The sequence below is a fragment of the Lipomyces japonicus genome (assembly GCF_038497905.1).
Source record: "Lipomyces japonicus strain CBS 7319 unplaced genomic scaffold V1514scaffold_32, whole genome shotgun sequence".
NCBI lineage: Eukaryota > Fungi > Ascomycota > Lipomycetes > Lipomycetales > Lipomycetaceae > Lipomyces > Lipomyces japonicus.
Genome location: NW_027117844.1, coordinates 79,342 through 101,944, shown reverse-complemented (window position 1 = coordinate 101,944; position 22,603 = coordinate 79,342). Strand labels below are relative to the sequence as shown.

The 22,603-nt window shown below is 41.6% G+C and overlaps 14 protein-coding genes across 14 annotated transcripts; 9 read left to right on the top strand and 5 right to left on the bottom strand.

The window, feature by feature from the left end:
- Nucleotides 1-186: 186 nt before the first annotated feature.
- Nucleotides 187-381, bottom strand: V1514DRAFT_283332 (cytochrome c oxidase, subunit VIb; the record flags this gene model as incomplete). Its single annotated transcript, XM_066925121.1, has 1 exon — nt 187-381. A coding segment is annotated over one exon (195 nt), but the record flags the coding sequence as incomplete, so codon positions are not given.
- A 575-nt stretch (nt 382-956) lies between these two features.
- Nucleotides 957-1,922, top strand: V1514DRAFT_334183 (NUDIX hydrolase domain-like protein). Its single transcript, XM_066928179.1, has 3 exons — nt 957-1,155; nt 1,216-1,577; nt 1,649-1,922. Exons 1-3 carry the CDS (start codon nt 1,092-1,094, stop codon nt 1,736-1,738), a joined length of 516 nt encoding a protein of 171 aa, XP_066782243.1. The 5' UTR covers nt 957-1,091; the 3' UTR covers nt 1,739-1,922.
- On the bottom strand, nt 1,706-3,008 carry V1514DRAFT_334180 (Calcipressin-domain-containing protein). The gene has a single exon (XM_066928178.1). It carries the CDS (start codon nt 2,713-2,715, stop codon nt 1,954-1,956), a length of 762 nt encoding a protein of 253 aa, XP_066782242.1. The 5' UTR covers nt 2,716-3,008; the 3' UTR covers nt 1,706-1,953.
- A 711-nt stretch (nt 3,009-3,719) lies between these two features.
- V1514DRAFT_353404 (NMD3 family-domain-containing protein) lies at nt 3,720-5,741 on the top strand. The gene is made up of 2 exons (XM_066929536.1): nt 3,720-4,173; nt 4,250-5,741. Exons 1-2 carry the CDS (start codon nt 3,823-3,825, stop codon nt 5,627-5,629), a joined length of 1,731 nt encoding a protein of 576 aa, XP_066782241.1. The 5' UTR covers nt 3,720-3,822; the 3' UTR covers nt 5,630-5,741.
- Nucleotides 5,742-5,810: 69 nt separating this feature from the next.
- Nucleotides 5,811-6,484, top strand: V1514DRAFT_334176 (uncharacterized protein). The gene is made up of 4 exons (XM_066928177.1): nt 5,811-5,953; nt 6,058-6,089; nt 6,179-6,243; nt 6,339-6,484. The coding sequence occupies exons 1-4, from the start codon at nt 5,883-5,885 to the stop codon at nt 6,402-6,404; spliced, it is 234 nt and encodes a 77-aa protein (XP_066782240.1). The 5' UTR covers nt 5,811-5,882; the 3' UTR covers nt 6,405-6,484.
- On the top strand, nt 6,485-7,901 carry V1514DRAFT_334174 (putative mitochondrial genome maintenance protein Mgm101). The gene is made up of 3 exons (XM_066928176.1): nt 6,485-7,277; nt 7,344-7,491; nt 7,563-7,901. Exons 1-3 carry the CDS (start codon nt 6,641-6,643, stop codon nt 7,831-7,833), a joined length of 1,056 nt encoding a protein of 351 aa, XP_066782239.1. The 5' UTR covers nt 6,485-6,640; the 3' UTR covers nt 7,834-7,901.
- Nucleotides 7,902-8,098: 197 nt separating this feature from the next.
- On the top strand, nt 8,099-8,936 carry V1514DRAFT_283261 (TB2/DP1, HVA22 family-domain-containing protein; the record flags this gene model as incomplete). The annotated part of the gene is made up of 4 exons (XM_066925118.1): nt 8,099-8,127; nt 8,231-8,380; nt 8,471-8,534; nt 8,610-8,936. 4 exons carry the CDS (start codon nt 8,099-8,101, stop codon nt 8,934-8,936), a joined length of 570 nt encoding a protein of 189 aa, XP_066782238.1.
- Nucleotides 8,937-9,629: 693 nt separating this feature from the next.
- V1514DRAFT_321176 (NADP-dependent oxidoreductase domain-containing protein) lies at nt 9,630-10,694 on the bottom strand (the record flags this gene model as incomplete). The annotated part of the gene is made up of 2 exons (XM_066926040.1): nt 9,630-10,014; nt 10,117-10,694. The coding sequence occupies 2 exons, from the start codon at nt 10,692-10,694 to the stop codon at nt 9,630-9,632; spliced, it is 963 nt and encodes a 320-aa protein (XP_066782237.1).
- Nucleotides 10,695-11,373: 679 nt separating this feature from the next.
- Nucleotides 11,374-13,859, top strand: V1514DRAFT_334171 (U3 small nucleolar RNA-associated protein 8). The gene is made up of 3 exons (XM_066928175.1): nt 11,374-12,125; nt 12,188-12,667; nt 12,748-13,859. The coding sequence occupies exons 1-3, from the start codon at nt 11,436-11,438 to the stop codon at nt 13,771-13,773; spliced, it is 2,196 nt and encodes a 731-aa protein (XP_066782236.1). The 5' UTR covers nt 11,374-11,435; the 3' UTR covers nt 13,774-13,859.
- A 167-nt stretch (nt 13,860-14,026) lies between these two features.
- On the top strand, nt 14,027-16,454 carry V1514DRAFT_353400 (Sec39 domain-containing protein). The gene is made up of 2 exons (XM_066929535.1): nt 14,027-15,584; nt 15,676-16,454. Exons 1-2 carry the CDS (start codon nt 14,050-14,052, stop codon nt 16,328-16,330), a joined length of 2,190 nt encoding a protein of 729 aa, XP_066782235.1. The 5' UTR covers nt 14,027-14,049; the 3' UTR covers nt 16,331-16,454.
- On the bottom strand, nt 16,398-17,300 carry V1514DRAFT_334168 (transcription factor e(y)2-domain-containing protein). The gene is made up of 4 exons (XM_066928174.1): nt 17,092-17,300; nt 16,910-16,980; nt 16,738-16,806; nt 16,398-16,660 (listed from the first exon to the last, which is right to left on the bottom strand). Exons 1-4 carry the CDS (start codon nt 17,154-17,156, stop codon nt 16,581-16,583), a joined length of 285 nt encoding a protein of 94 aa, XP_066782234.1. The 5' UTR covers nt 17,157-17,300; the 3' UTR covers nt 16,398-16,580.
- Nucleotides 17,301-17,445: 145 nt separating this feature from the next.
- On the top strand, nt 17,446-18,432 carry V1514DRAFT_334165 (yeats family-domain-containing protein). The gene is made up of 3 exons (XM_066928173.1): nt 17,446-17,502; nt 17,582-17,777; nt 17,858-18,432. The coding sequence occupies exons 1-3, from the start codon at nt 17,461-17,463 to the stop codon at nt 18,277-18,279; spliced, it is 660 nt and encodes a 219-aa protein (XP_066782233.1). The 5' UTR covers nt 17,446-17,460; the 3' UTR covers nt 18,280-18,432.
- V1514DRAFT_334163 (P-loop containing nucleoside triphosphate hydrolase protein) lies at nt 18,377-20,683 on the bottom strand. Its single transcript, XM_066928172.1, has 2 exons — nt 20,098-20,683; nt 18,377-20,011 (listed from the first exon to the last, which is right to left on the bottom strand). The coding sequence occupies exons 1-2, from the start codon at nt 20,359-20,361 to the stop codon at nt 18,449-18,451; spliced, it is 1,827 nt and encodes a 608-aa protein (XP_066782232.1). The 5' UTR covers nt 20,362-20,683; the 3' UTR covers nt 18,377-18,448.
- Nucleotides 20,537-22,583, top strand: V1514DRAFT_368785 (FAD dependent oxidoreductase). The gene is made up of 3 exons (XM_066929918.1): nt 20,537-20,800; nt 20,876-21,186; nt 21,262-22,583. Exons 1-3 carry the CDS (start codon nt 20,581-20,583, stop codon nt 22,432-22,434), a joined length of 1,704 nt encoding a protein of 567 aa, XP_066782231.1. The 5' UTR covers nt 20,537-20,580; the 3' UTR covers nt 22,435-22,583.
- Nucleotides 22,584-22,603: the final 20 nt, after the last annotated feature.

The following is a 22,603-nucleotide window of genomic DNA, read 5'->3' as shown; positions in this document are numbered from 1 at the left end:
AAACTATAGAAAAAGCCGAAATAATAACATATTTGACAAAGATTTTTTTGTTGTTATTTTTTTTCTATTGTTCCATGAAAACCATTACAACATTTCGTGCTTATGCTGACAGATCAGCTGGGAAGTTTCCGTTTTCTGTTTTGAGAAGGAAAAAAAAAACTTAGCTCTGCCTGAATATAGAAATACTCACAAAACAATCAAAACAATAAACTTACCTCTCTGTTCATCCCATTTCTCAACCCAAGAAGTCGGGCAAAGAGCGCCGAATCCCAACTTGAATTGCTTGCAAGGTCTGAATTCCTCGCCCTTGGCGTTAATGCATCTATAGTAGTCGACGTAGTTTTGCCAGCAATGAGCGGTCTGGTTCTGATTGGGAAATCTGCAACGAGTCAGTAATCAGATCAAACGAACGCTTCCTCATAAACGAAACAGTGACATTTATATATATATATTAAAAAAAATCCTACTGACCTGGGGTCATATTTAACAGGCGAATCCGGGATTCCGTGAAGCTTTCTAAAAATGGCTTCCTTAGCAGCCGGGACCTTCTTAAAGTTGCCGACATTCTGAAGCTGATGCTTGATTTCCTGGGTCCACAATTCCTCCTCAGTCGGTTCCGGAATGGGCTCGGGAGCAGCAGGCGCTGGAACCGGGATATTTTCAACCGCGGCCGGCGCGGGCGGCGCAGGCGGCGCGGGCAGGGCGACGGCGGCGGGTACTTCTGGAGCCAGGGTGTTCTCTGCAGCGGACATTGTTGAAGCGAGCTGTGATTGTGGTGAGAATGGATTGGAAAGCGTTCGTTTGGCGGAGGAGAAAGAGAGAAATTCACTGCGCTGTGACTGGCCAAAGTTGTCGTGGTGTGGTTCGGCGCTTCCGCCCCAACGCTGCCGCACTTATGCTGCGTGCAAGCATGCGCATGCCGAGGGTTTTGTGTTTTGCGCCTTTGTGCCTTCACTGCGCCCATATCGACCAAGCAACAGTCTGTGCGAGAGACCGAGTGCGACAAACGTAGCAGACAGGCCCGCTGGAAAATGTGCTGCGGCTTCTGGGTGTCTGGATAGAGTTACCGTTGTCCATACCGATCATTGATCATGTCATCTTCGTCGTCTGCTGCAGACAGGGCCATGACCGCCCGCGAAGGGCGCGACAAGCAGCGTATGGCGGCATTCGTTTAAAACACAACCAATGTTACCTTGCTAACCAGAGTGGATATAGGTTACGCTGCTTCAGGTGCTCGTCTTGTTGCTGGCGTGGTTGCGCTCACGCCAGACAAATCTCATGTGCTTGTCGTGTCATCTACTCAGCGGCAGGACAAGTTCGTGCTCCCCAAGGGTGGCTACGAAACCGATGAACCCACGCCGCAAGATGCGGCCATCAGGGAGGCATGGGAAGAGGCTGGCGTGGTTGGCAAGATTACCGAGTCGTTAGGGGTTATTGACGATCTTCGGCCGCCCAAGTTGTTTGCCAACCCGGCCAAGCCTGCCACTCATCCCAGAGCAGAATATCATTTCTTTGAGATGCAGGTCGAGGATGAACTTGATGTCTGGCCCGAGAGTAACAAGCGGATTCGCAAATGGGTAAGATCTCCTACATAAATCATTTTAAAAGAAGAAAAAAAAAATTTCAAGTCGTCTAACTTAAACCCAAGATTTCATACAAAGAAGCTGTTGGTGGACTTATTAATCGGCCAGAGCTACTTGAGGCACTGAAGAGGTCGTCCATAGACAGGTCGCTGTAATATTTTACTAGTTACTATTGTATTTATAGCATCTTTCATGACGTGTTGAAATAAAATGATATATATATATGCATGTATGTATGTATGTATGTATGTATGTATGTATGTATGTATGTATGTATGTGGTATGTATGTGTAAACTTGCGTACCCACGATTTTGATAAATAAAAGGACAAACTCCAAGCCAAATGCATCATCATTATATGATTTTAATCTCATTTCATCCGCATAGGCGGTCTCTCCGTACGCATTTTCTCCACCGTTCGCCAAGGCAAATGTTCTGTGGAACACGAAGGCGTGCTATGATCACTCACAACAATGCCCGGCTTGCCATCCTCAGCCGGCGGAAAGATAACAATAGTTGGTGATTGGTCCGCACCGGATTCAACATCCTCATCATAATGATCTTCATGCTCAGATTCAACCGACGTGTTCAACCGTTGCAACGCATTGGCCAACATATGCGCGCCAACCCCGGTATCGTCATTCGGTGGAGCTTCAATTCCAGATTCCCACCCAACAGGTGGTGACGGTGGCGGAGAAATGAGAAACATTTTGCCCCGGTCAGGCAATTCGAGATGCGGTCGTGCTTGAGCATCAAGTAACTCGCCCACTTCGGTGCTGACACCAAAATAAACTCGCAGTCTTGATTCACGATTCTGATGAAACACCATGCCGTCAAAATGTATTTTTACCTTGCACGCTTGCTCAACGGTCGCAAACACGACCACGATCCTGCCAAAGCTGCGAAGTGGGCCCCAATGCACCAACTTGTGGTTTGAAACCGCCTCCACCTCTGCATATAATTTACCTAAAGGTTCGGGATCAAAATCTTCGGTACTGTGTAGGCCAGTGAATATAAGAGTGTTCGACATGACGGACATGTCCGGCATGCGTGGCGTGTTCAGGTCCAGAGATACAGTCTTGTTTGAACCACGTCGCTTCAAAAGCGCCGAACTTTCTCGTACACTTGCCATTGCAGCACAAATAATATAAGACAATAAAAAAATATAAATAAATAAGTAAGTAAGTAAGTAAAAAAAAAAGCGTGGCCACTTCTTATAAGCGGCACTTGCTTGAAACCCGCCGTCTTGCACCGCCTCGAAGCCGTGGGGAACCAAAGACCGAGACCGTGGCGGAGTCGAAACAATAAAAGTCTTTTGGCCAATTAAATTAAATTTCAATCAGTAAAAGTAAGTTCAAAATGAAATTGTCAGATGTAAATGGCATAAGCTATGTTTTAAATTACTTTTACATTACTTAAGTTGCGCTTTTCAATTAATTGATCACATTATATAGTTTTAGTTGGTTATCAGCTCTTATATGCGCGACAGCCGATATAAACCATACAAGAAGGCTCGTTTTTGGTTTTAATTTGTAATTTTATTATATTAAAATATACAAATCTTCTTATTCGTACTTCTCTTTCGAGTACTAGACTAGGACGATCTCGTCAAGTCCTGCTATTTGAACATACCCAAATCACCGGCTCAAATGACAGCCAACGATAAAGCGCAAAAGACAGCAAAATTTTCATTCCCCAGTAAGAAATAAAATTTAAAGCAGTCTGAAAAAACAAAAAGCACAAGAGAATTGGTAAAGCAAAGACAACCCAATCATCTCGCTCCAATTTGTACAAACTTAATCAAACGCCAACGTTTGAGATGGCAATCTACCGTCATCTTGATTAACCATGTCTTGTTCTATCATAAAACAACAAAATGGTAAAAATTTACGCCTTGAAATTAGATAGCTAACGCAATTCTTTTGGGTAGTATACTTATGAAATGTCAAAGCCGTAATTATTCTCCATTCAGATGTTAATTTTTCAATTGGTTAAACCACGTTTGAAAAATGAATTCTTACTGTACCATTACGTCAGCAGAAACTTTCCACCGGAAAGCCCTTACCTTGAAGAAAAAAAACTCCCAATTTAATTAATCAAAACCAATTTAGTAAACACTGCTTTTTTTTTCTTGCTCGGTATTATAACTTGCAAGAACTGCAAGTGGCAATAAGGCTGTAAAATCTTATATATAGCCACTCATTTGTTACGGTTCCAAGGAAACAGGCATAACAGAATTATGTCGTATCAGTCTGCGTTTTCAGGCCTGTCCAGTGCAGCGGCCGTGATCAACGGTGGCGGTATCCCGCTGCATTCGCATGACCTTCAACAACAGCAACAACAGCAACAGGCTACTGTTCTTTGTTGTAACTGTGGTATTCCTATTGATGGAACCAAGGGCATGTCGATGTGTTATGACTGCGTTAAACTTTCAGTTGATATCACTGAAGGCATTCAGCGAGAAAGTTCAGTCAACTTTTGCCGAAACTGTGAACGATTTTTAAGACCACCAAGCCAATGGGTTGCTGCGCAATTAGAAAGCAGAGAGCTCTTGGCTTTATGTTTAAAACGACTTAAGGGACTTGGAAAAGTAAATCTTATAATTTTTTTTTTTTTTGGTTTTTCTTGAGTATACTAATTTTGATTTTTTTTTTGTTTTTTTTCAGGTTCGATTAGTTGATGCGTCATTTATCTGGACCGAACCTCACTCCCGGCGTATTAAAGTTAAGCTTACTGTTCAAGGTGAAGTTTTTGGAGGAACGATCGTGCAACAATCATTTGAAGTCGAGTACGTGGTTATCGCGACGCAATGTCCCGACTGTGCCAAGTCATTTACTGCCAACACCTGGCGCGCAACTGTTCAGATCCGTCAAAAAGTTGCTCACAAGCGAACGTTTTTCTATTTGGAACAACTTATTTTAAAACATAACGCTCATCGGGATACGATTTCAATTCAAGAGACAAAGGATGGTCTTGATTTTTTTTACAGTCAAAAGAATCATGCGCTTAAAATGTTGGATTTTTTGGCGGCCGTGTCACCAATCAGGCATAAAAAATCGGAAGAATTAATTTCCATGGACACGCATACCAGTGTCAGGAGTTACAAGTTCACGTTTTCGGTCGAGCTCGTGCCTATTTGCAAGGATGACCTTGTGTGCTTGCCAAAGAAAATTGCCCGCCAGCATGGGAACATTGCTCAGTTAACTTTATGCAACAGGGTTGGTAATTCGATCCATCTTTTGGATCCCAACACGTTAGAGTCCATGGATCTTCAATCTGCGACCTATTGGCGGCAACCTTTTTCCACGTTGGCAAATAGTACAACGTTTACTGAATTTGTCGTGCTCGATGTTGACCTGGTTGGTATTCAAAAGGGCAAGCTTGTTCTCGCTGACGTGACGGTCGCACGTTCAGCCGATCTGGGCCGCAACGATACAACATACTACGTGCGCACGCATCTGGGTGCGCTCTTGCACCCTGGTGACACTGTTTTGGGATATTTCTTATCAAACGTGAATTTTAATCATGAACTATGGGACACGCTTGATCAAGCCAAGGTTCCTGACGTTGTTTTGGTGAAGAAATCGTACCCACGCAAGAAGCGAAATAGGGGACGTAACTGGAAGCTTCGTCGCATGGCCAAGGAATACAACGAGATGGACGACCAAGGAAGTTCATTATCTTCACGGCAAAAGCAACTTGAGCAAGACAAGGTTGAACGAGATTATGAATTATTTTTGCAAGAACTTGAAGAAGATGCTGAACTTCGAGGTACGATTAACCTGTACAAGCAATCCAACTCTCAAGCCGGCAACAATAATGCCCAAAAGCCTGCCAAGGCGGTCAAGATGGAAGGCATTGAAGAAGTTGTTGAAGACAAAATGGAAGTTGAAGATGGTCCTAAAGATTCTGATGATGAAATCGAAAATGATGATGGACATGATTCTGATGCTGATTCGTATGAAGCTTCGTTACCTGAAGTCGGATTGGACGAATTATTGGATGAGATTGATGAGCTTACTTTGGAAGATGGATATCATGAGTAATTAAAAAAAAAAAAAAAAAAATATATATATTTTACATGTAATTTCATTTTGACTGGCATTTTCTTTTTTTTTCTGTTTTGGTAGCGTAATGAAAAAAAAGTTTTGGTTTTTTTTTTTTTTTTTTTTTTTAATTCGTGATTAAAACTTTGAATTTAATTCCCAGTTGGGGAAATCATTCAAGATCTTGTGATGTAAGGGATGGTTAGTAGCAACTCATTCCATACAACACAATTTTTATAAAAAAATATAATAAATGTCATTATCCAAGAATTCCACCCATAACCAGCCAGTTTCTAATGATGATAACGACGAACCAGATGAATGGTGAGCGAGATCGAAACTACACAACAGCAACCGGCAAGAACCGGTTCGAAATTAATTTTTTTTTTTTTTTTTTTCTAAACGGTTTTTTTTGTTTTGGTTTTTAGGGACAAACGAATAGAAAAAACTGGATGTTCAGGTATAACACATGATTGTACTTGAATTTTTTTTTAAAAAAAATTTTGTAAAGTTTCGAGATGCTTACGATGGGTTTTCTTTTCTGCAAAGCTGAGAACACGAGATTGACTGATTGCTACGCAGACGGACGGGATTGGCGCAAATGCGTGAAAGAGGTTAGCAAAAAAAATCTTTAACTTCCAATCATGTTGTTCAATCAACAAAATTTTCAAGTCATAATATCTATTAACGATTTTAATGAGCATTACAGATGGCCGAATTGAAAGCATGCTGGGACAAGATGAAAAACAATGAACGGACGCAGTTAAAGCCATAAATGGAAATTAAAGTTGGCGTTTTTTTTTCTTTTTGCAGCAAAATGTAATATATAGTATTACGTATAAATAAATTGGAGCTAGTATAAAGTAATATATATCATCACGTTCAAAAATTATATATATTTATATGTATACTTATTAATATAATTGGGATAATTAATATCTAACTTGAAAAAACAAAGAAAAAAAAAGAGGCAAAAAAGGAGAATCAGGTTTCATTCAAGTTTTGCTAATCATGGCAAGCACACGAATGCTACCACTGTCTAGAATTATATATCTACCGCACTGTGGCAGTCGACTACTACCGAGAAATGCTCATGTTGCTCTTACATTGTCATCTTGGCGAAGGTTTTTTTCAAACGGCTATCCATCGAACGAAAATATTCAGGCATTGCTAGACGCGCCTTCGCGTGCCAAGTCACCGTCGTCAACAAGGTCACCGTTGTCCCTTACTGCTTCAGATTTGAATGGCAAGAGCAAGAGTAAAGGCAATGAAATCGGTAAAGATAGTACTAGGATTAATAATAACAATGGCAATGACTTGAGTAATGGCAACCGGAAGAACAATGAAAACGGCAACAGCTATAGCAATGGCAATGGCAATGGTTACGGGAACGGGAACGGGAACGGGAACGGGAATGGGAATATAAACAACGGACTGGCCGAAGCACCACCGAACGAATCCGCCAAATTATTTCAATCCGCATTTTCCAATTCATCACTTGCTACTGGTCTTTCTGCTGTTACTACGGTAGACAATGGCGTGGACTGGCTGCAATCATTCTACGGACTTGGCAGTCAAGCTTTCGCACCCGAAATTACTGAGGTTCTGTTGAATGAGATTAATCCTACAGATGTTGAAATTAAGCCAGGTACGTACACCATGCTAATTTTGTCGTTATTGTCGTTCACGTATTTGTTAAATTAGAATGGTTTAGATGGCATTTTATATCTTCCAGAGATTAAATACAGGCGGATATTGAACAAGGCTTTTGGACCCGGCGGGTGGGGCCTGGCACCGCGCGGTGAAGCAATCGTGACTCAGAAATCGATATCAAGAGAATATGCACTTGTGTGCCACGGCCGGTATGTACGAGTAGGCTTTAGTTTGCAAGATTACAAACTAATTTTTTTTTTTTTTTTTTTTTGGCATACAGCCTGATCAGCATTGCATGCGGCGAGCAAGACTATTTTAGCCCCGACGGCATCGTGACCGCAGCTGAAGGTTGCAAAAGTAATGCGCTGATGAGATGTTGCAAGGATTTGGGAATTGCATCTGAATTATGGGATCCAACGTTTATTCGAACTTATCGAAGGGACTACTGCGTGGAACAATTTGTGGAACATGTCGTGACCAAGAAAAAACGCAAGTTATGGAGAAAAAAGGATGCACCGTGGGAGTATCCATACAAGGTGGCCACTTTTTGAATAGGTTTTTATTTATTTATTTTTGTAAGATATAGTACAGCACAATATAAACATCATGATTCTTCCAACTTTACCATTAACGCGCCTGATACCGCGACTGCGCGATGCGCAATTAATTAATTATAGTCGTCGTTGGGAGGTTTTCCCCACAACATATACTAATGGATTGAACAAACAACCACCAGATTACGATACTATTTTGGTCTTGTTTTGTATCTTTGTTTAAGTTTTTTTTTTGTTTAGTAATATTTGTGCCAGTACGAAGATGTTTGGTCTTCTGTTGAAGCTGCTTATGTATGTGATTAAGACCGCACCTGTCCTCACGGGTTTGGTCCTCTGTTTGACTGATGGAACAGGTCTCTGTTTGATATTTTGGAGACTAATTAGTTATATTTAGACCGGCCGTGTCATTAGTTTATCCTGTTTATGCATCCTACAAGGCATTAAGGCTGAACAACACTGAGGGCTTAGTGCAACTACTGATGTACTGGGTTGTCATCAGTGCGTTCATCACAATCGAGTCATGGTTCGGTTTTTTGTTTACATGGTATGACATACTTGTGAGCTTGAGCTTATGCTTTATAATTTTTTTCTTTTTTTTTTTTCTTTTCTGTATTGATGTTAAGCTGTTCCTAAGGCTGCCACTGTATGGGTTTGTCAAACTTGGATTCATGATTTGGCTCGTGCTGCCTCAGACTCAGGTTGGTTTGTTGATCCATATTCATATTCATATTCAATTTTATTTATTTATTTTTAACACATTTTTTTTTTCTTAGGGTTCTTCTTACGTTTATTTCACGTATATCGAACCAACATTGTCATCACACGAAAAGGAGATTGAAGCCGTCGTGGCAAGGACTCAAGAGCAGATCAAGACCAAAAGTGTTGAGATTGGGCATTGTTTTTCACATTACGTTAAGCAATTTTTAGTCACTTTGGCTTTCGATACGGTCAGAACTGGCATAGATAAAGAACCACAGGATAAATCTGTACACGTTGCGCGAGATACCAGCGATTCAGGCTTGAACCCCACATGCAAGCCAAATAATGATACTACAGTCAAGGTATGGTTTTTTTTTGTCATTTTTGCAGGCATGTTTTGAAAAAATGTAATCAACTGACACTCAGCCAGATACCTGTCGTGAGCTTGCAAAGACGGGTTTATAACCGACTTTGGAACCTTGGCGAAGTCGGATTGGAAGAGGCTACCAAAAATGTTGGCCTTGATCTAGCAATTGTTGCTTCAGACGTGGCCGTAAATGAAGTTGCTGGCCAGGATGCCACTCCAATTTCTGAAATCAGCCGCGAAGGATATGCTGGGTATTATTATCGCACGATATCAACGTTCTGGAATCGCAATCCATCAACTACGCAAGTAACAAGCACGGCCGCGGAGAATGAATCGCCAAGGGCAAAAGATTCAACCACGCCTGATATCAAATCTGGATCCAAGTCAAAAACGTTACTGCCGGGTGGGTTTGATGGTTCTGCAAGTGCCAGTCAGGTTAACGTGAATAGTAATGAACAAAACGCGGACACGAATAAGACCACCGAGTGGGTCGTTTTGTAAGAATTCTTTTCTTTTCTTTTTTATTGGTACAACCGGAAACTTTATTTATTTTTTATTATTATTTTGATTACTTTTCGTTTTTGTGGCTATAAGGACGGGCGCTTTGGAAATGGATTTGGGAAAACCGAAATATTGGTTGGAGTTGTGAGGGGAATATATATTACATATGCAAATTTATATAATTATACACTAGTTTAAAACTTGATTTTCGTATTGATTGCCCGTCTTACCGACTATAGGAAGGCGAATCGTCCTTAACCGATTCCCAAACTTCGTCAAGCACTTGCAAGATCTCAGCAGGAAGAGTTCCTTCACTTAATGATTCAAGATTTTGTTCAACCTGCTGAATGTTTGACGCACCGATAATGATGGCATCTTGATCTGCCAATTGTGAATGATGTCTTAACCACCGTAACGCGATGGCGTTATTCGAAATCTCATGTTTGGCACCCACGGTTTCAATTTTGGCCACCGCGTTAAAAAAAGATTGCTTAAAATATCGGGCACGAAGTCGTTGACCAAACGGAGTATTAAAATCCTTGGGCGCAACCGGCGTTGATATCGATTCCTGGCCGAGCTTGACATTGCTGAAAAATCCAACTGCTAATGGGCTATTAATTTTTTTTTAAAAAATAATACGAGCCCGTTAACAAATTGCATGTTTCAAAACAGGAATTTTTTTAAAAAAAACCATGCGAATTGCAAAAGCTTACCTGTATGCATAAAATTTTATTTGGCATCTTTTCAAGATTGGGAGTAATTCGGCCTCGTTCAGGCGAGACACGATATTATACAAGCCTTGATAGACCGTAGGCTTAACCCAATCATGCAATTCCGCATTGCGAACAAAGAGTTCGACATCTGAAGCCCTGTAATTCGACAAGCCAAACTGTTCGAACTTGCCCTGCCGATAAAGTTCATCCATGGTCCGGTGCGTTTCTTCGAACGGAGTGGACCGGTCAGGCGAATGCAGGTACAACGTCCTAACTTTTGTCACGCCAAGTCTTTTAAATTGCTCGTCCACCGACTTGACAATGTTTTGTGAAGCATGGGAGTTGAGTTCGAACGACCTGACCTTGGTATCGATCACGAAGCCGTGCTCGGCAGCGTCGAGTTGCCCCAGGAACGCCTCGGACTCGCCTTGGAATCCGCCAGGGTAGATGTACGCCGTGTCGACTGCCGAATATCCAGATCGCTTAAATGCTTGCAAAAATTCATGCGCCAGTTCTGTCGTGGTGATGCGGCCGTGCTGGCCGAATCCTGCGGTGCCGAGGATCACGTCAACAGTCATTTTTTTTGCAAGCCTGGCTTGAAATTAAAAACAAAACAAAAACAAAACAAAACACTAAACCAAACCAAACCAAACCAAACCAAACCAAGTATGCCAAGCAATGAGAGTGATATACAAAAATGCAGTACCAACGTTTTACAGGTGAATGGTTCTGATGGTCATCGCATGTGAATAAATGATTACAATTCACAATGTGGGACGTAAATCAGTAACTTTAGTGCATGACTGCGCCTCCGCTGCTACTGGTTTCAAACTAATTTACAACACTACCAAGGATCAAGTTTAAAAGAGGAAGAAAACTTCAGTGATAAAATATACAGTCTATGGACCCGACCTGCTTGGCAATCTTTACAATTCGTGGTTCCGTCGTGGTAAACGCTTTGCGGCAGCCTGTATGGCCGTTAACGCCGGCGACGTCTATGAACTCGTCCACTTCCGAGAGTGGCAAATCAAAAAAAGCTGACTACTAATATGTAATTGCGTATTTTACTTGAGTAATCAATTTGTTTATTTGTTGGCCCTTGTTCAAGTCGTGGTTGTAGTTCCGGCATTTTGCTTCAAACCACCAAATTATTTGTATATAGTTGGTCTTCGTTTTCCAGGGTTAGGTCAACATGCGGCGGTCTTTTTGGGAGGAAAAAAAAATTGAAGGTAAACTTTTCTCGAGGTTTTTTAAAAAAAAATAGCGTATTCAAAGTCATTGAGAATTATTTTTTGATTTACATTTTTACATAGGCCGACATGTCGTCCATATCTGCACCGTTTACGGTTCATGCGGTTCCATCGGATTCGTTGTCTTTAAAATCAGTGCATGTTTCAGCTCCGAAATCGACCACGATTGACTTGGCCGTGACCGCTGCTGGCGTGTACCGGTACACGCTTCGCCCGGCACCTCGATTCCTGTCCTCCATCGCCGTGTCACCATTAGCAGAACTTTTATGTCCGGTTGCGGTTGTGAATAACGGAAACTTGTCCGACGGGCTTGCCGCGTTTGCTGCCATTCGCGAGCGAAAGCGAAACGTGTTTCTTCGACGAATATCAGAGAACGGGCAGGTGATTGAAAAAGAAGTTGATGGCGAGATTGTGGGTCTTACTGCGTTGACCGATAATTCGTCATCGTCATCGCCATCGCCATTGTCTTCTCAATTTGTGGTTGTTGTTTTTAAAACCGGCAAGGTTGTCGGATTCAAAATTGAACGGCAGCAAGAAAATGATGCCGAGACTTTTGTGCAGGTTTGGTCCGTCCGGCCATATGATAATGCATCTGAAGTCGTGTTTGCTCATTTTGCAAACGATAAAAAAGAAGGTCATTACTTGTTATTAGTGGCCAGAGGCAACGAATCCGTACTTGATATTCGGAAACTAGCTCTTACTTTTGATAGCGGAGTTCAAACCGCAAGATGGGACGTCGTAGCTAGAAAAGATAAACTTGTATGTACCCAAGTTTTATAACTTTTTGCTTTCTTTGAAATTCCTAATTTTTTTTTTTTCAGGAACAACTTCAATATCATGAATCGGGCATTTTGTTTCGTTTGCTTGAAAGCGCATCAGTCGAGATCTTGACTCTGGCTACCATGTCACGCACTACTCTGGACCTTACATCTTTCATTCAGCAAGCAACCAGCAATAGTCACAGTAATAATAACCACAAAAATTTTAAATCTGCCTTGCCAGCATTGTCATATGTCCCCGTTAGCAAATCAGCCATTCTTGTTTCGACTGGTTCCAAGCTTGTACTCATCAATTGGACTTACAAAATCGTTCTTGCATCGGTTGAAATCGGTACCGGCACGGATTCGTTCACGTTACTTCGAAGAATCGGCAAGCGTGCTGCTGTTGGCATAACCAAGAACGGGCAGGTCCAGGTGGTTGGGTTCATCGTTGGCACCGGCAAGCTTCTTGAATGTGTGACGGGCAAGGTCAAAAGCATTCCGCAAAATGAAACGCCTTCACTTTTAGCCAGCATTTTATTTGTATGTTTTATCATATTACTTTGGTCAAGTCATGATTTATGCTAACGTATTTTTATTTTTATTTCTTTAAAAAATAACAGAAAGAACATTATTCTGCGAGAAAATACAAAATCGATGTGGAAAACAACTTTGAATCATCAAGGAAGGAGTATGATCATATAATATCTCAACTCAAACTATTGAAAGACCGTGGCGATGTTAATGCATGGGAATCCAGAGTGATTCCTTATTTGACCGGCAAGGAATGGGTGGACGTTGAATCTACCGAAACAACATCAATTAACAAACCTAAGAATAAGAAGAGCAGGAAAAGCCTTTCAGAACCGCCAGTAACTACTGCCAATGCCACCGATCTTAATGATAATAGTAATACTACTAAGAGTAATAATTATACCAGCACTAACCAAGTTTATTACCGGGCTTCAAATGCGCGTCAGGTCGACCCTGCGTTAATTTCCGCCATTGTTGATCTTTTGTTTGAAATTACCACGAAAGGAGGCATAATATTGGCCAACTTCTTTCCTGAAAACACCATTTTTTATCTTCTCGGTCATCCATTGTTCCCAACAACCCGACTGCCAAACCTGCTTGCCTTGTTGGCCGACAAGCCGCTACTTCTGTCACATGCCATCAGGAACACTTCGGCGTTGTCCTCGGCCAGCATTGTTGGCACGCTTAGCAAAACCTTGGCCGCTTCTGAAATTGCAACCGCGACACATTGCATTGTCAGGTTGATTAGTGATTATTCTTATCCGAGCATTGTGTCAGCGCTTCAACAGAATCACACCGCGTCAGAATTGGAACAGGACATTAACGCGTTGCTGGGCTTGATTGAAGCAGGTCTTGAAGATGGTGCCGCGCTAAATATCTGGAACATCATTACCTGTTATGTTGATGCGTGTGGCTTGTTTTCGTTAAAGCCAGATTTAATTGGCAGATTGTCTGATTTGGTGTCTGGCGTGATTGCAGATTTGCAAGGAAGGTTGGAATTGTTACATGTTGTCGACACCGCGCTGTACTGGGCCAGGAAGAAGAAAAGCAGGACGTCGTTGAATCCGTTTACAAGTCATGGCTTTGCAAGAAGGATGAGCGTTTCAGACCGTTAAGCCAAAATTAAAAAAAAAAAAAATTATTTTAAATAACCAACTGTGTGCATAGTTTGATAATTTTCATTACCGAACGATTGATCGTATTTTTTTTTTCTTCTTTTCACTCTGCCATAGCATTTACAAAACTTCGCATCATATAACGTATATAGTGCAAGCGTAGAGCGTAGCGCACGTGATTGTGCGGGTGACACGTTTGCCCGGCCTTGTTTGAGTGCATCCGAGACTAAGTTGCGATTTATTCGATTTGGCATGCGAAACAAAACTTGAACACAGATGAGCTCAGAGCAAAGACCAAGTCCGAAATCAATTCTTCGGTCGATACTGCTTGCTTCTCGAACCGATATTGAAGGTCTTCAGTTAAATTTCAGTGATTTGGCATGGTCAGGTAATGCTGAGTTGGCATTAACCATCTTGCTGCGGTTCCTGCCAGAGACCGCGTCGCCGGCCTTGTATCTCGATTTGGCATATTTGCTATGCCAGGAAGGTCAATGGTTATCGTTTGCAGATTTGAAGAATGAAACGAAAGTTTGGGAAGAAATTTTAGAATTGGATTTGCTAGACGATCAAAGTGCTGAAAATATTCTTGCCGGTTTCTTCGCATCGTCGTCATCAGCGTCAGCGCAGGCAAACTTTTCCATTACCAAGCCACATGATGCAGAATCAACATTTGCGGAATGGATTTTTGCTCGAATAGAGATTTTGGATTCGAGCGTTGGAATTTTTAATTTGATTCATGAACTTGTGTCACAACATCATGACTTGCCGTCCAAAATTATTCAATGGAGAACCGGCGTGCTAGAACCGGTTGAGCGTTTCAATATGTATTATCCCGATAATGAATCATTTAATCATTTATTTCAATTAAGTCAAATTGTAAATCCAGATCAATCAAGCGCAATCATTACGTTTCTTTTGCAGCATTCAACATCGAGGACGATTACTCGTGACGTGGGCACGATTGTTACGCCATACCTGAATTATATTGACACCGTGTCGTCATCAGATGCCAAAGTGGCATGGCCTACATTTTTTAATTGGCTTGTGTCTGCAAGTAATGGTGAAAAATTTGGTGCCGTGGTTGAGTTGGCGAAGAATTGGGATGGGCCGGCTGCGAGTAATGATCTCACGCTGCAGTACGTGTCATCGCTTTTAGCATTTTGTTATATATACCCGATTGCAAATGCTGAAGTGTTTGAGTCCATGCATACGATACAGAAAAGAGCGCTATATATATTAAATGCCAGCTCGGACAATGAACAGTTTTCGAATGCCGCCATTGAAACACAATTATCCGACGTTCTAGAGACTTGCGCGTTTGATTTCCCAAACAGTCCATTATTTTTGGCAACCAAATCAAACCTGGACCTGTTTGACGTGCTAGTTACTGCGGCGGCATTGATTTCGGTATACATTCCAACCACGTTGCAATCAATAGCCCAACTAAGGTTTTATGGCACGGCTGCGGACCAGCTGGCGTTTATATCCAAAGTGGTGAGAGGCAAATCAAAGGAATACGCGTACAGGGATGACAGTAACTGGCGCACGTTACGCAGCGGCGCGCGGTGGTTGCGAAACAAGTCCCTTGTATTACAAAAGTTGACCGAATCTGAAATCGAGAGCGTGTTTGTGTCCGCATTGCTTGATTTTGGTAGGATCGGACTCGTGCAAGAGATTTATATTGATCCAATTTATTCGCCAATAGAAACCAGTCATTTGGAACAGCATATCTTGAACAGTTTCCAGAATCATTATGACAATGCATCAAATTGTAATGCTACTCGAGGAAGTTTAAAAACTGCATCGCAAATGTAAGAGCCTGAAAAATTTTGTATGCTTAACCAAAAAAAAAAAAACAAAAAAAAATAAACAAGAGAGGCTAACTTGAATTTTTTTTTTTAGTCTGGCATTGATATATCCAAAGCTGTCCAATTCTGAACCACTCATGCGAGCGGATTTATTATTAAAGGCCACGCATGAGCTGTCAAAATATTCACTAACTCTTGTTCACGGAGTTCCATTGCAACCGTTGCAAATAAAGTTAAACGGCAATCCTGAAGAAATTATTTCTCAATTGCTTCAATCTAACCAAAAAGCATACATTCAACCTGATGACCTCATCACGATGACGAAAAACTTGCATGTCGGTCTCGACATGCCGGTTGCTGAATTGCAAGGCGTGGAATATCGAATCATTCGCATGAGTGTTTACGCAGCTCTTGCGGCTGACGATTTCACGACCGCGTTTGAGTATTGCATGTCAAGGCTGTGGGACCACAGGGACGCCATTGCGCAACTCGACCGAGATTTGGTGTGGCAGGTGTTTTATGCGGCTGGCAGGTACGTGTCTCCGAACGCATCATCGACTCCGTCACCAGGACCGAACGCGCAGTCACCAATGGCCATGCTTCTGATCAACAACCGGGTCAAGCACTTGCGATTGCAAATGCGGCTTTTGTCGCTGGCGTTAGATATCTGCCCTGAGGTAAACATGTTGGAAATCTTAACCGTCTGGCAGGAGTTTGAATTACAAATTATTCAATGCCTGGCCAAATGAGTTTGTAGTTTTTTTTTATTGTTGTATAATAGCTTGGGTGGCATTGGGAATACGATATGAAATGGTATTTATTATTGCATCAAGTCAATTTATTTTTGACACAAAAAGAAAACATTCATTATATTATATGAAAAAAAAAAACACACACACACACGCACACACACCATGATTTACCCCATATTTACAAAAAAATGAAATATAAACTTAACATCAAAAAAAAATACAAAAAATGCCAGGTCATTATTATTTGTTATGCTTCATCAATAACGGTCTCGAGAAATGTCTTGATCATGGTAAGAATCTCAATTTTAATGTCATCCGAAATCAATGCTATTTTTTTTTTTAAAAAAAAAATCCCACAAGTTAGTCATGTAATTACTTAGATTCAAAAATGCGGCCGAACTTACCAAGAGATTTAGGTTCGATATCGTTAACTAATTTTTCAAAATTCGGATTCTCCTGAGCCTTTAACTTGTCTATATATATATATGTTTTAGCTTGCCGTTCCTCGTAATTAATTTAAAAATAACCAAGACATATTCATATGCAACGGTTTTGGTGCTTTAATTTTTAACTCACCATATGCCAACTCGTTAACCTTATCATACCACCCAGTCTCGAGAAGCTTTTGTCGCAAGATGCTAGATATCCTAAATTTAAAATAACATAATCAATTTGCCCATTCTTTTTTTTTTTTTTTTTAAAAAAAAAATTTTCGGTAATTTCATGATCCAGCCGAGCACCCCCCCCCAATTACGTACCGTTCGTATTCACCAGATTCTATCAGTTTTTCATGAACTTTTTCTCTAATCTCAGCATCTGCCATAATTCTTTTTTTTTTTAATTTTTTTAATTTTTTATATTTTTCTTCAATATAATTCTTAACCGAACTCCTCTTGTTAAATTAGAAAAATATAAAGAAAAATTGGGTTGAAAACTGCTTTCCTTGAAGTTGGCTTTAAACGGTTCGTTTTCAACCTGGGAAAGTTGCTAAATTGACGTGGTCTGCAAACAAGGTTTTCGCCCAAACTGCGCCGCACCACATCAGTCATGAATTACGTAAGGGAAACTAAACAACCCAATGCATAAAAACGTACGTTCAATAATACAAACCAATTCAACTCGACATAATGGAGAAAAAAAATTCAACCGGAAATTTAAAAAGAATAAAAGTATGTGCATAAAGGTCTTTATGATAGAGCAGGGGGGGGGATGTGGGTTTATATAAATTACTAATTTTGCGGATCATAGAACGTGCAAGTTTCACGGCCGTTCATTTTTGGCAACATGGCAGTGCCGTTAGGTGAAAACAAGCCGCCAAACACGCCATCGGATCATACGCATTCGTGGACCGTGTTTATTCGAGGATCGAATGGTGAAGACCTGTCGAATTTTATTAAACGGGTCGTGTTTAAGTTACATGAAACTTATCCAAATTCTACCAGGTGTAAGTTTAGAAAATAAGCATATTATTATTATTATTATTATTATTATTATTTTTCGTACTGACTCGTGATTGATATTCAGCAATAGAAGAACCGCCGTTTGAAGTGACGGAGACCGGATGGGGTGAATTTGAAATTGCGATCCGCGTGTATTTCATTCCAGAAGCGAATGAAAAGAACGTGGTCATGTATCATCATTTAAAACTTCATCCATACGGTCCGGAAGCAGAAAAACAAAAGGCAGAAGGAGCCACGGTTACGAGTTTGCAATATGACGAGTTTGTGTTTAACGAACCTACTGAATCCGTGTTTGAAGTTTTGAGCAAGAAACCGGGCGCTATATTACCGGCACAGAAAAGTGCCAGGGTGCCGTACAGTGTTCAATCAGAGAATGAAGAATTGGACAGGCTAGGAGCTGCGGTTCAGATTGTTAAGCAGAATATTAACAAGATGCAGGAACGACTGAAATATTTGGAGTCGGAAAAGGAAGGCCTGTCGAATTGACATGATCGGCTAATTCTTTTTTTTTTACGATTTTTTTTTTTGTATATAATAACTACATATAAGGGGGAAAACAGGTTTTTGGTTTGATGTATATTACGTTGCTTTTTTTTTTTTTTTTTATTTTTATAAACTCTAATCTTTTCTCTTTTTAAATCCATTTCGCATATCATTAATGTCCCTTATTTACCTTGCGCCCTTTGAAACTTTTCAAAGGATCCACCCGTTTTGGCTTGGATTTTGATTTATGCAACATTCGGGCTTTTCTGATTCTGTTATGAGACGACTTATGAATACCGACAAATCCTAGATCCTTGACAATGCTTTGCCTGCCAGCTTCAGGCAAAAGATAGTCTGGCACGTGTTTTAAATGATGTTGCACCCTGACCGCGTGCAAATCACGATCATGACGAAGTTGTTCTAGTTCGTCCGGGTTTTCATCAAAATGTTTCTTAAGTTTCTCACTGGCCAAAATTTCTTGCTTAAGTTCTTTTGCTCTGGCTTCCCTAATCGCAGTCTTCGTGACGGCCCTGAACGCGTCATCCATTCGATACCTGAATGCATCCACCTGATTCATGTCAAACGCGTACGGCTTTAATTCCACACCTGACTTTTTTTGTTGACCTTGTTCAATCCGGGCAAGAACTTTTTCATCTTTTTTAGCTGATTCAAGCGATGAAGCCTTATGAATGCCCCATTGAGCCTTGGGGATCACGAACGAAAGTGCCATGCCTGCTTGACCTGCCCGGCCGGTTCGGCCGATCCTGTGAATGTACGATTTTGCTGATTTCGGCAAATCAAAGTTTAACACGCATGATACGTTTTCAAAATCAATCCCACGCGACACGCCATAATCTCGATCCCTCGATTTCCTTTTCTTCTTCTTTGGCTTGCTTTTGTTATTGCTGTTGCTGTTGTTCTCGTTCTCGTCAACATCATCATCATCATCATCGAGTTTTTCCTCTTTCTTGATCGATAGTTGTTCTTCTTCAGGAATGATTTGATCAGCTTCGTCAGTGGCAATAATAAGACTATAAATGTTTTTGTTAAATTGCTCGACCACGTGTAATCTGGAATTAACCGGCAGGTCTGAATTTAACACGCAAGCTCGAATGCCGAATTGTTCCAAAAAGAGTTTAAGCCGATAGCATCGGTCGATATCGTTAACAAAAACTAATGTCTTGCCCTTGATCAAGTTGAGCTTAAAAATGACATATGCCAACAAAAACTTGTCAAATTCGGAACATTTAACCACGTATTGCGTGATCGTGTTATCCTCACCGGACCCCGCGTTGCCCTCGTGCAAGGTCAAAATAGCCGGGTTCCGGCAAAAAAGACCTTTCAAATCGTTAACATCAGACGTTAAGGTTGCGCTCATAAGCGAAACCTGTAACGTCTTTGGCAATTTCTTTTGAATGGATTGCAAGTCCTCTTCATATCCGTAAGATAAAATCAAATCTGCCTCGTCAATAACAATGTTTGTAACCTGTGATACGGAAATTGCTGACGAGTTAATGTTTGCCAACACGCGAGATGGAGTGCCGACCACGATATCTGGCGATTCAGCCAACAACGTCCGCTGCACTTGATCTGAAACGTTCTGGGCAATGTTTACTGCGCGAACAAGCTTGCCGCAGAACACGATGAGCTTGTTAATAAACTTGACACATTGATCTGCCAACTCTCGTGATGGCACTAGAATTATCGACTTAGTTGCCTGCTCATTCGGTCGAGACTGCGTTCAAGTTAGGCCAACTAATTTCAATTCCCAAAAAAAAAAAAAAAAAAAAAAAAAGGTTCAGCATAGTGACTTAAACATACCTCCTTAGCCTGAATAATAGACTGAATTAATGGAATAACATACGCCGCAGTTTTGCCCGATCCAGTCTTTGCTCGAGCTAAAATATCCTTGCCTTCAAGCGCGAGTGGGATCGCCTTGGCCTGAACCAACGTTGGCTTCGTGAAGTTCAACCGTGCGATTGCTTGCAACAAACGTTGATCTAGATTCAGGCTCTCAAACGTGAGTGAATCTTCTAGTAAATTTGACTCCACCTCGTTATCGTTTCTTTTCCGTTTTGAAGCCATATTTTTGTTTTATATTTCTTCTTTATGTTTTCTCGTGGTTTTTTAAATGGTACGTTAAATATTATTTTTTTTTTTTCTCCCAGTAAAGTTGGGAGGATTGCGCGAGGTTAGGGGTTTCTGCCGACAACTAACAAGTTCAAGTTGCGTTATCAGAAATGCCCTTGTTGATTAATTCTTTTAATTTTATCCCAATTGCCGGACCAAGACACAGAACGAAAGATGTCGACCGACAGGATATGGCCGGCAGCGTGTCGTGCAACATCATGGTTGGATCCTCCGACTAAGTTTTCGTCGTTTCGAACCTCGCCTGCGTTACCTCGCATGGCGGACGTGGTCATTATCGGTGCCGGGTTCAGTGGCGTGAGTGTTGCATACCATTTGTTGAAACTGAATCCGGGCATGAACGTCGTATTGCTTGAAGCTGGAAACGTGTGTGATGGTAGGTTGAAAAAAAAAACAAAAACAAAACAGGTCGTGGTTGTTTTAATTTAAAGTAACTGACGAGGCAAAATAGGCGCGAGTGGCCGCAACGGGGGACATTTGAGCCCGGATTTATATTCGTATACGAGCACTTTAACCGCAACTCATGGTTCGGATGAAGCAATTCGCCATAATCAATTTGAGCGAGCAAATTTTGAAGCCATCAAGAAACTTGTTCAGGATGAAACCATCGAGTGCGAGATGGCCGGTGGTAATGGCGAATCTTGGCGAGTGTTCATGACCGAGCAGGAATTTGCCAATGGCTTGCGGGAATTGACCATGATGCGAGATATCGGTGGCGACGTGCACGATGTCAAAGTATATCAAAAGGAGCAAGCTCGAAAGGTATAATGCATTAGTGAAGAACTGATTTAAAAATTGCTACGGGGGGCTTGTTTTTTATTAACTTGGTATTTTTAGATTACCGGCATTCCATCCTGCTTTGGTGCGATTGCGTCTCCGGCATCGCCTATTTCGACTCCCAAACTTGTAACAAAATTACTCGAAAAAAGCCTGGTTAAGGGACTGAATTTGCAGACTTACACGCAAGTGCTCGACATTAAACACAATGCGCCGTTATCACCCTCTTCGAGTACGTATTGTCAACGTGATCAAGGTTTGGACGTCAACGATCACAAAGAAGATTCTGACAGTGATGAATTTGAACACATTGAATCAAGCCTGCGCATTTCGCCGAAAATCTCGACATGCAAGCATCGAATCGTGACCAACCGGGGAGAACTGTTGACCAACAACGTTGTGCATGCCACGAACGCGCACTTGGATCGGTTACTGGCGATTTCGTCTCATTTACGGGACAGGTTTGATCGCGAATCCGTGCTCGTGGCTCCAGTTAGAGGGCACGTGATTGAAATTAGCACTGGCGGCACCTCTTCGCGGCATGCACGAAAATTGTCACTGGACCCGGCAGTGAACATCACAAACATGACGTTTAATAACAGCGGCACCGAGTACATTGTGCAACGACCGGACGGAAATTTCGTGCTTGGCGGCGGCCGTCGGTTTGGCCGCCGGCACGGCGTCGAGACGTTTAACAGCTTTTCCATGCCAGAGTACGAAATTGATGTCAACGTGGACTATTTCCTGAGGTCGTTCTTTACGCAGACACTGGCGTACGATCCCGGACGGTATCTTTCGCCGTCGACAACGACGACGGCGCAGGCCGAGCTTGACGGTGATTATTCAACCCGGTACAAGATTGAGAAGCAATGGACTGGCATTATGGGTTACTCGACTGATAATTTTCCGCTGGTTGGCAAACTACCGGCGTTGCTTGACAATGATGGGCAGGAGTACTGTATCGCCGGATTCACGTCTCACGGCATGCCGCGCATTTTTTTGTCAGCTCGTTTTCTGGCTCAAAAAATCTTGCACGAGGATGAAGAATACAGTTACGATGTTGCGTATCACAAGAGCCTGCTTGCTGGCAGATCTGGAGACTCTTTTTTTACTGGCGAATTGGAAGAAAACGCGGCGGCAGTCACTGCAGCAAAAGGGTCTGTAGAATTTCCGCGGGCATTTGAAATCTCGGAAGACAGGTTGTCACGGATGATTAATGGCAGCTCATTGTAGGCATGTTTATAAAGGTGTTTTTTTGTTATTTTTTTAATTTTTGGTTTGTCGGAGACGGTTACGTTGTTTGCAGTCGAGGAGGAAAAGTTGTAACTAATAGAATAATGCCTTGTTTTTCTTCGAAGACAATATTAAGGTTTAATGTTGAAACTTTGTTTGGCACGACACG

What these genes read in the sequence shown, in the direction of transcription:
- V1514DRAFT_334180 (XM_066928178.1), bottom strand. Translation starts at nt 2,715, where the DNA reads ATGGCAAGTGTACGAGAAAGTTCGGCGCTTTTGAAGCGACGTGGTTCA.
- V1514DRAFT_334163 (XM_066928172.1), bottom strand. Translation starts at nt 20,361, where the DNA reads ATGGCTTCAAAACGGAAAAGAAACGATAACGAGGTGGAGTCAAATTTA. An exon ending in CTATTATTCAGGCTAAGGAG is followed by an intron (nt 20,012 to 20,097) that starts GTATGTTTAAGT and finishes ACTTGAACGCAG; the next exon opens with TCTCGACCGAATGAGCAGGC.
- V1514DRAFT_368785 (XM_066929918.1), top strand. Translation starts at nt 20,581, where the DNA reads ATGTCGACCGACAGGATATGGCCGGCAGCGTGTCGTGCAACATCATGG. An exon ending in AGCTGGAAACGTGTGTGATG is followed by an intron (nt 20,801 to 20,875) that starts GTAGGTTGAAAA and finishes GAGGCAAAATAG; the next exon opens with GCGCGAGTGGCCGCAACGGG. An exon ending in AAAAGGAGCAAGCTCGAAAG is followed by an intron (nt 21,187 to 21,261) that starts GTATAATGCATT and finishes TGGTATTTTTAG; the next exon opens with ATTACCGGCATTCCATCCTG.
- V1514DRAFT_334176 (XM_066928177.1), top strand. Translation starts at nt 5,883, where the DNA reads ATGTCATTATCCAAGAATTCCACCCATAACCAGCCAGTTTCTAATGAT. An exon ending in AGAAAAAACTGGATGTTCAG is followed by an intron (nt 6,090 to 6,178) that starts GTATAACACATG and finishes TTTTCTGCAAAG; the next exon opens with CTGAGAACACGAGATTGACT. An exon ending in GGCGCAAATGCGTGAAAGAG is followed by an intron (nt 6,244 to 6,338) that starts GTTAGCAAAAAA and finishes TGAGCATTACAG; the next exon opens with ATGGCCGAATTGAAAGCATG.
- V1514DRAFT_353404 (XM_066929536.1), top strand. Translation starts at nt 3,823, where the DNA reads ATGTCGTATCAGTCTGCGTTTTCAGGCCTGTCCAGTGCAGCGGCCGTG. An exon ending in GACTTAAGGGACTTGGAAAA is followed by an intron (nt 4,174 to 4,249) that starts GTAAATCTTATA and finishes GTTTTTTTTCAG; the next exon opens with GTTCGATTAGTTGATGCGTC.
- V1514DRAFT_353400 (XM_066929535.1), top strand. Translation starts at nt 14,050, where the DNA reads ATGAGCTCAGAGCAAAGACCAAGTCCGAAATCAATTCTTCGGTCGATA. An exon ending in TTAAAAACTGCATCGCAAAT is followed by an intron (nt 15,585 to 15,675) that starts GTAAGAGCCTGA and finishes TTTTTTTTTTAG; the next exon opens with TCTGGCATTGATATATCCAA.
- V1514DRAFT_334168 (XM_066928174.1), bottom strand. Translation starts at nt 17,156, where the DNA reads ATGGCAGATGCTGAGATTAGAGAAAAAGTTCATGAAAAACTGATAGAA. An exon ending in GAATCTGGTGAATACGAACG is followed by an intron (nt 16,981 to 17,091) that starts GTACGTAATTGG and finishes TTTTAAATTTAG; the next exon opens with GATATCTAGCATCTTGCGAC. An exon ending in TATCGAACCTAAATCTCTTG is followed by an intron (nt 16,661 to 16,737) that starts GTAAGTTCGGCC and finishes AAAAAAAAATAG; the next exon opens with CATTGATTTCGGATGACATT.
- V1514DRAFT_334171 (XM_066928175.1), top strand. Translation starts at nt 11,436, where the DNA reads ATGTCGTCCATATCTGCACCGTTTACGGTTCATGCGGTTCCATCGGAT. An exon ending in TAGCTAGAAAAGATAAACTT is followed by an intron (nt 12,126 to 12,187) that starts GTATGTACCCAA and finishes TTTTTTTTTCAG; the next exon opens with GAACAACTTCAATATCATGA. An exon ending in TTTTAGCCAGCATTTTATTT is followed by an intron (nt 12,668 to 12,747) that starts GTATGTTTTATC and finishes AAAAAATAACAG; the next exon opens with AAAGAACATTATTCTGCGAG.
- V1514DRAFT_334183 (XM_066928179.1), top strand. Translation starts at nt 1,092, where the DNA reads ATGTCATCTTCGTCGTCTGCTGCAGACAGGGCCATGACCGCCCGCGAA. An exon ending in CGAAGGGCGCGACAAGCAGC is followed by an intron (nt 1,156 to 1,215) that starts GTATGGCGGCAT and finishes GAGTGGATATAG; the next exon opens with GTTACGCTGCTTCAGGTGCT. An exon ending in ACAAGCGGATTCGCAAATGG is followed by an intron (nt 1,578 to 1,648) that starts GTAAGATCTCCT and finishes CTTAAACCCAAG; the next exon opens with ATTTCATACAAAGAAGCTGT.
- V1514DRAFT_334174 (XM_066928176.1), top strand. Translation starts at nt 6,641, where the DNA reads ATGGCAAGCACACGAATGCTACCACTGTCTAGAATTATATATCTACCG. An exon ending in AGATGTTGAAATTAAGCCAG is followed by an intron (nt 7,278 to 7,343) that starts GTACGTACACCA and finishes AGAATGGTTTAG; the next exon opens with ATGGCATTTTATATCTTCCA. An exon ending in GCACTTGTGTGCCACGGCCG is followed by an intron (nt 7,492 to 7,562) that starts GTATGTACGAGT and finishes TTTGGCATACAG; the next exon opens with CCTGATCAGCATTGCATGCG.
- V1514DRAFT_334165 (XM_066928173.1), top strand. Translation starts at nt 17,461, where the DNA reads ATGGAGAAAAAAAATTCAACCGGAAATTTAAAAAGAATAAAA. An exon ending in GAAATTTAAAAAGAATAAAA is followed by an intron (nt 17,503 to 17,581) that starts GTATGTGCATAA and finishes TGCGGATCATAG; the next exon opens with AACGTGCAAGTTTCACGGCC. An exon ending in TTATCCAAATTCTACCAGGT is followed by an intron (nt 17,778 to 17,857) that starts GTAAGTTTAGAA and finishes ATTGATATTCAG; the next exon opens with CAATAGAAGAACCGCCGTTT.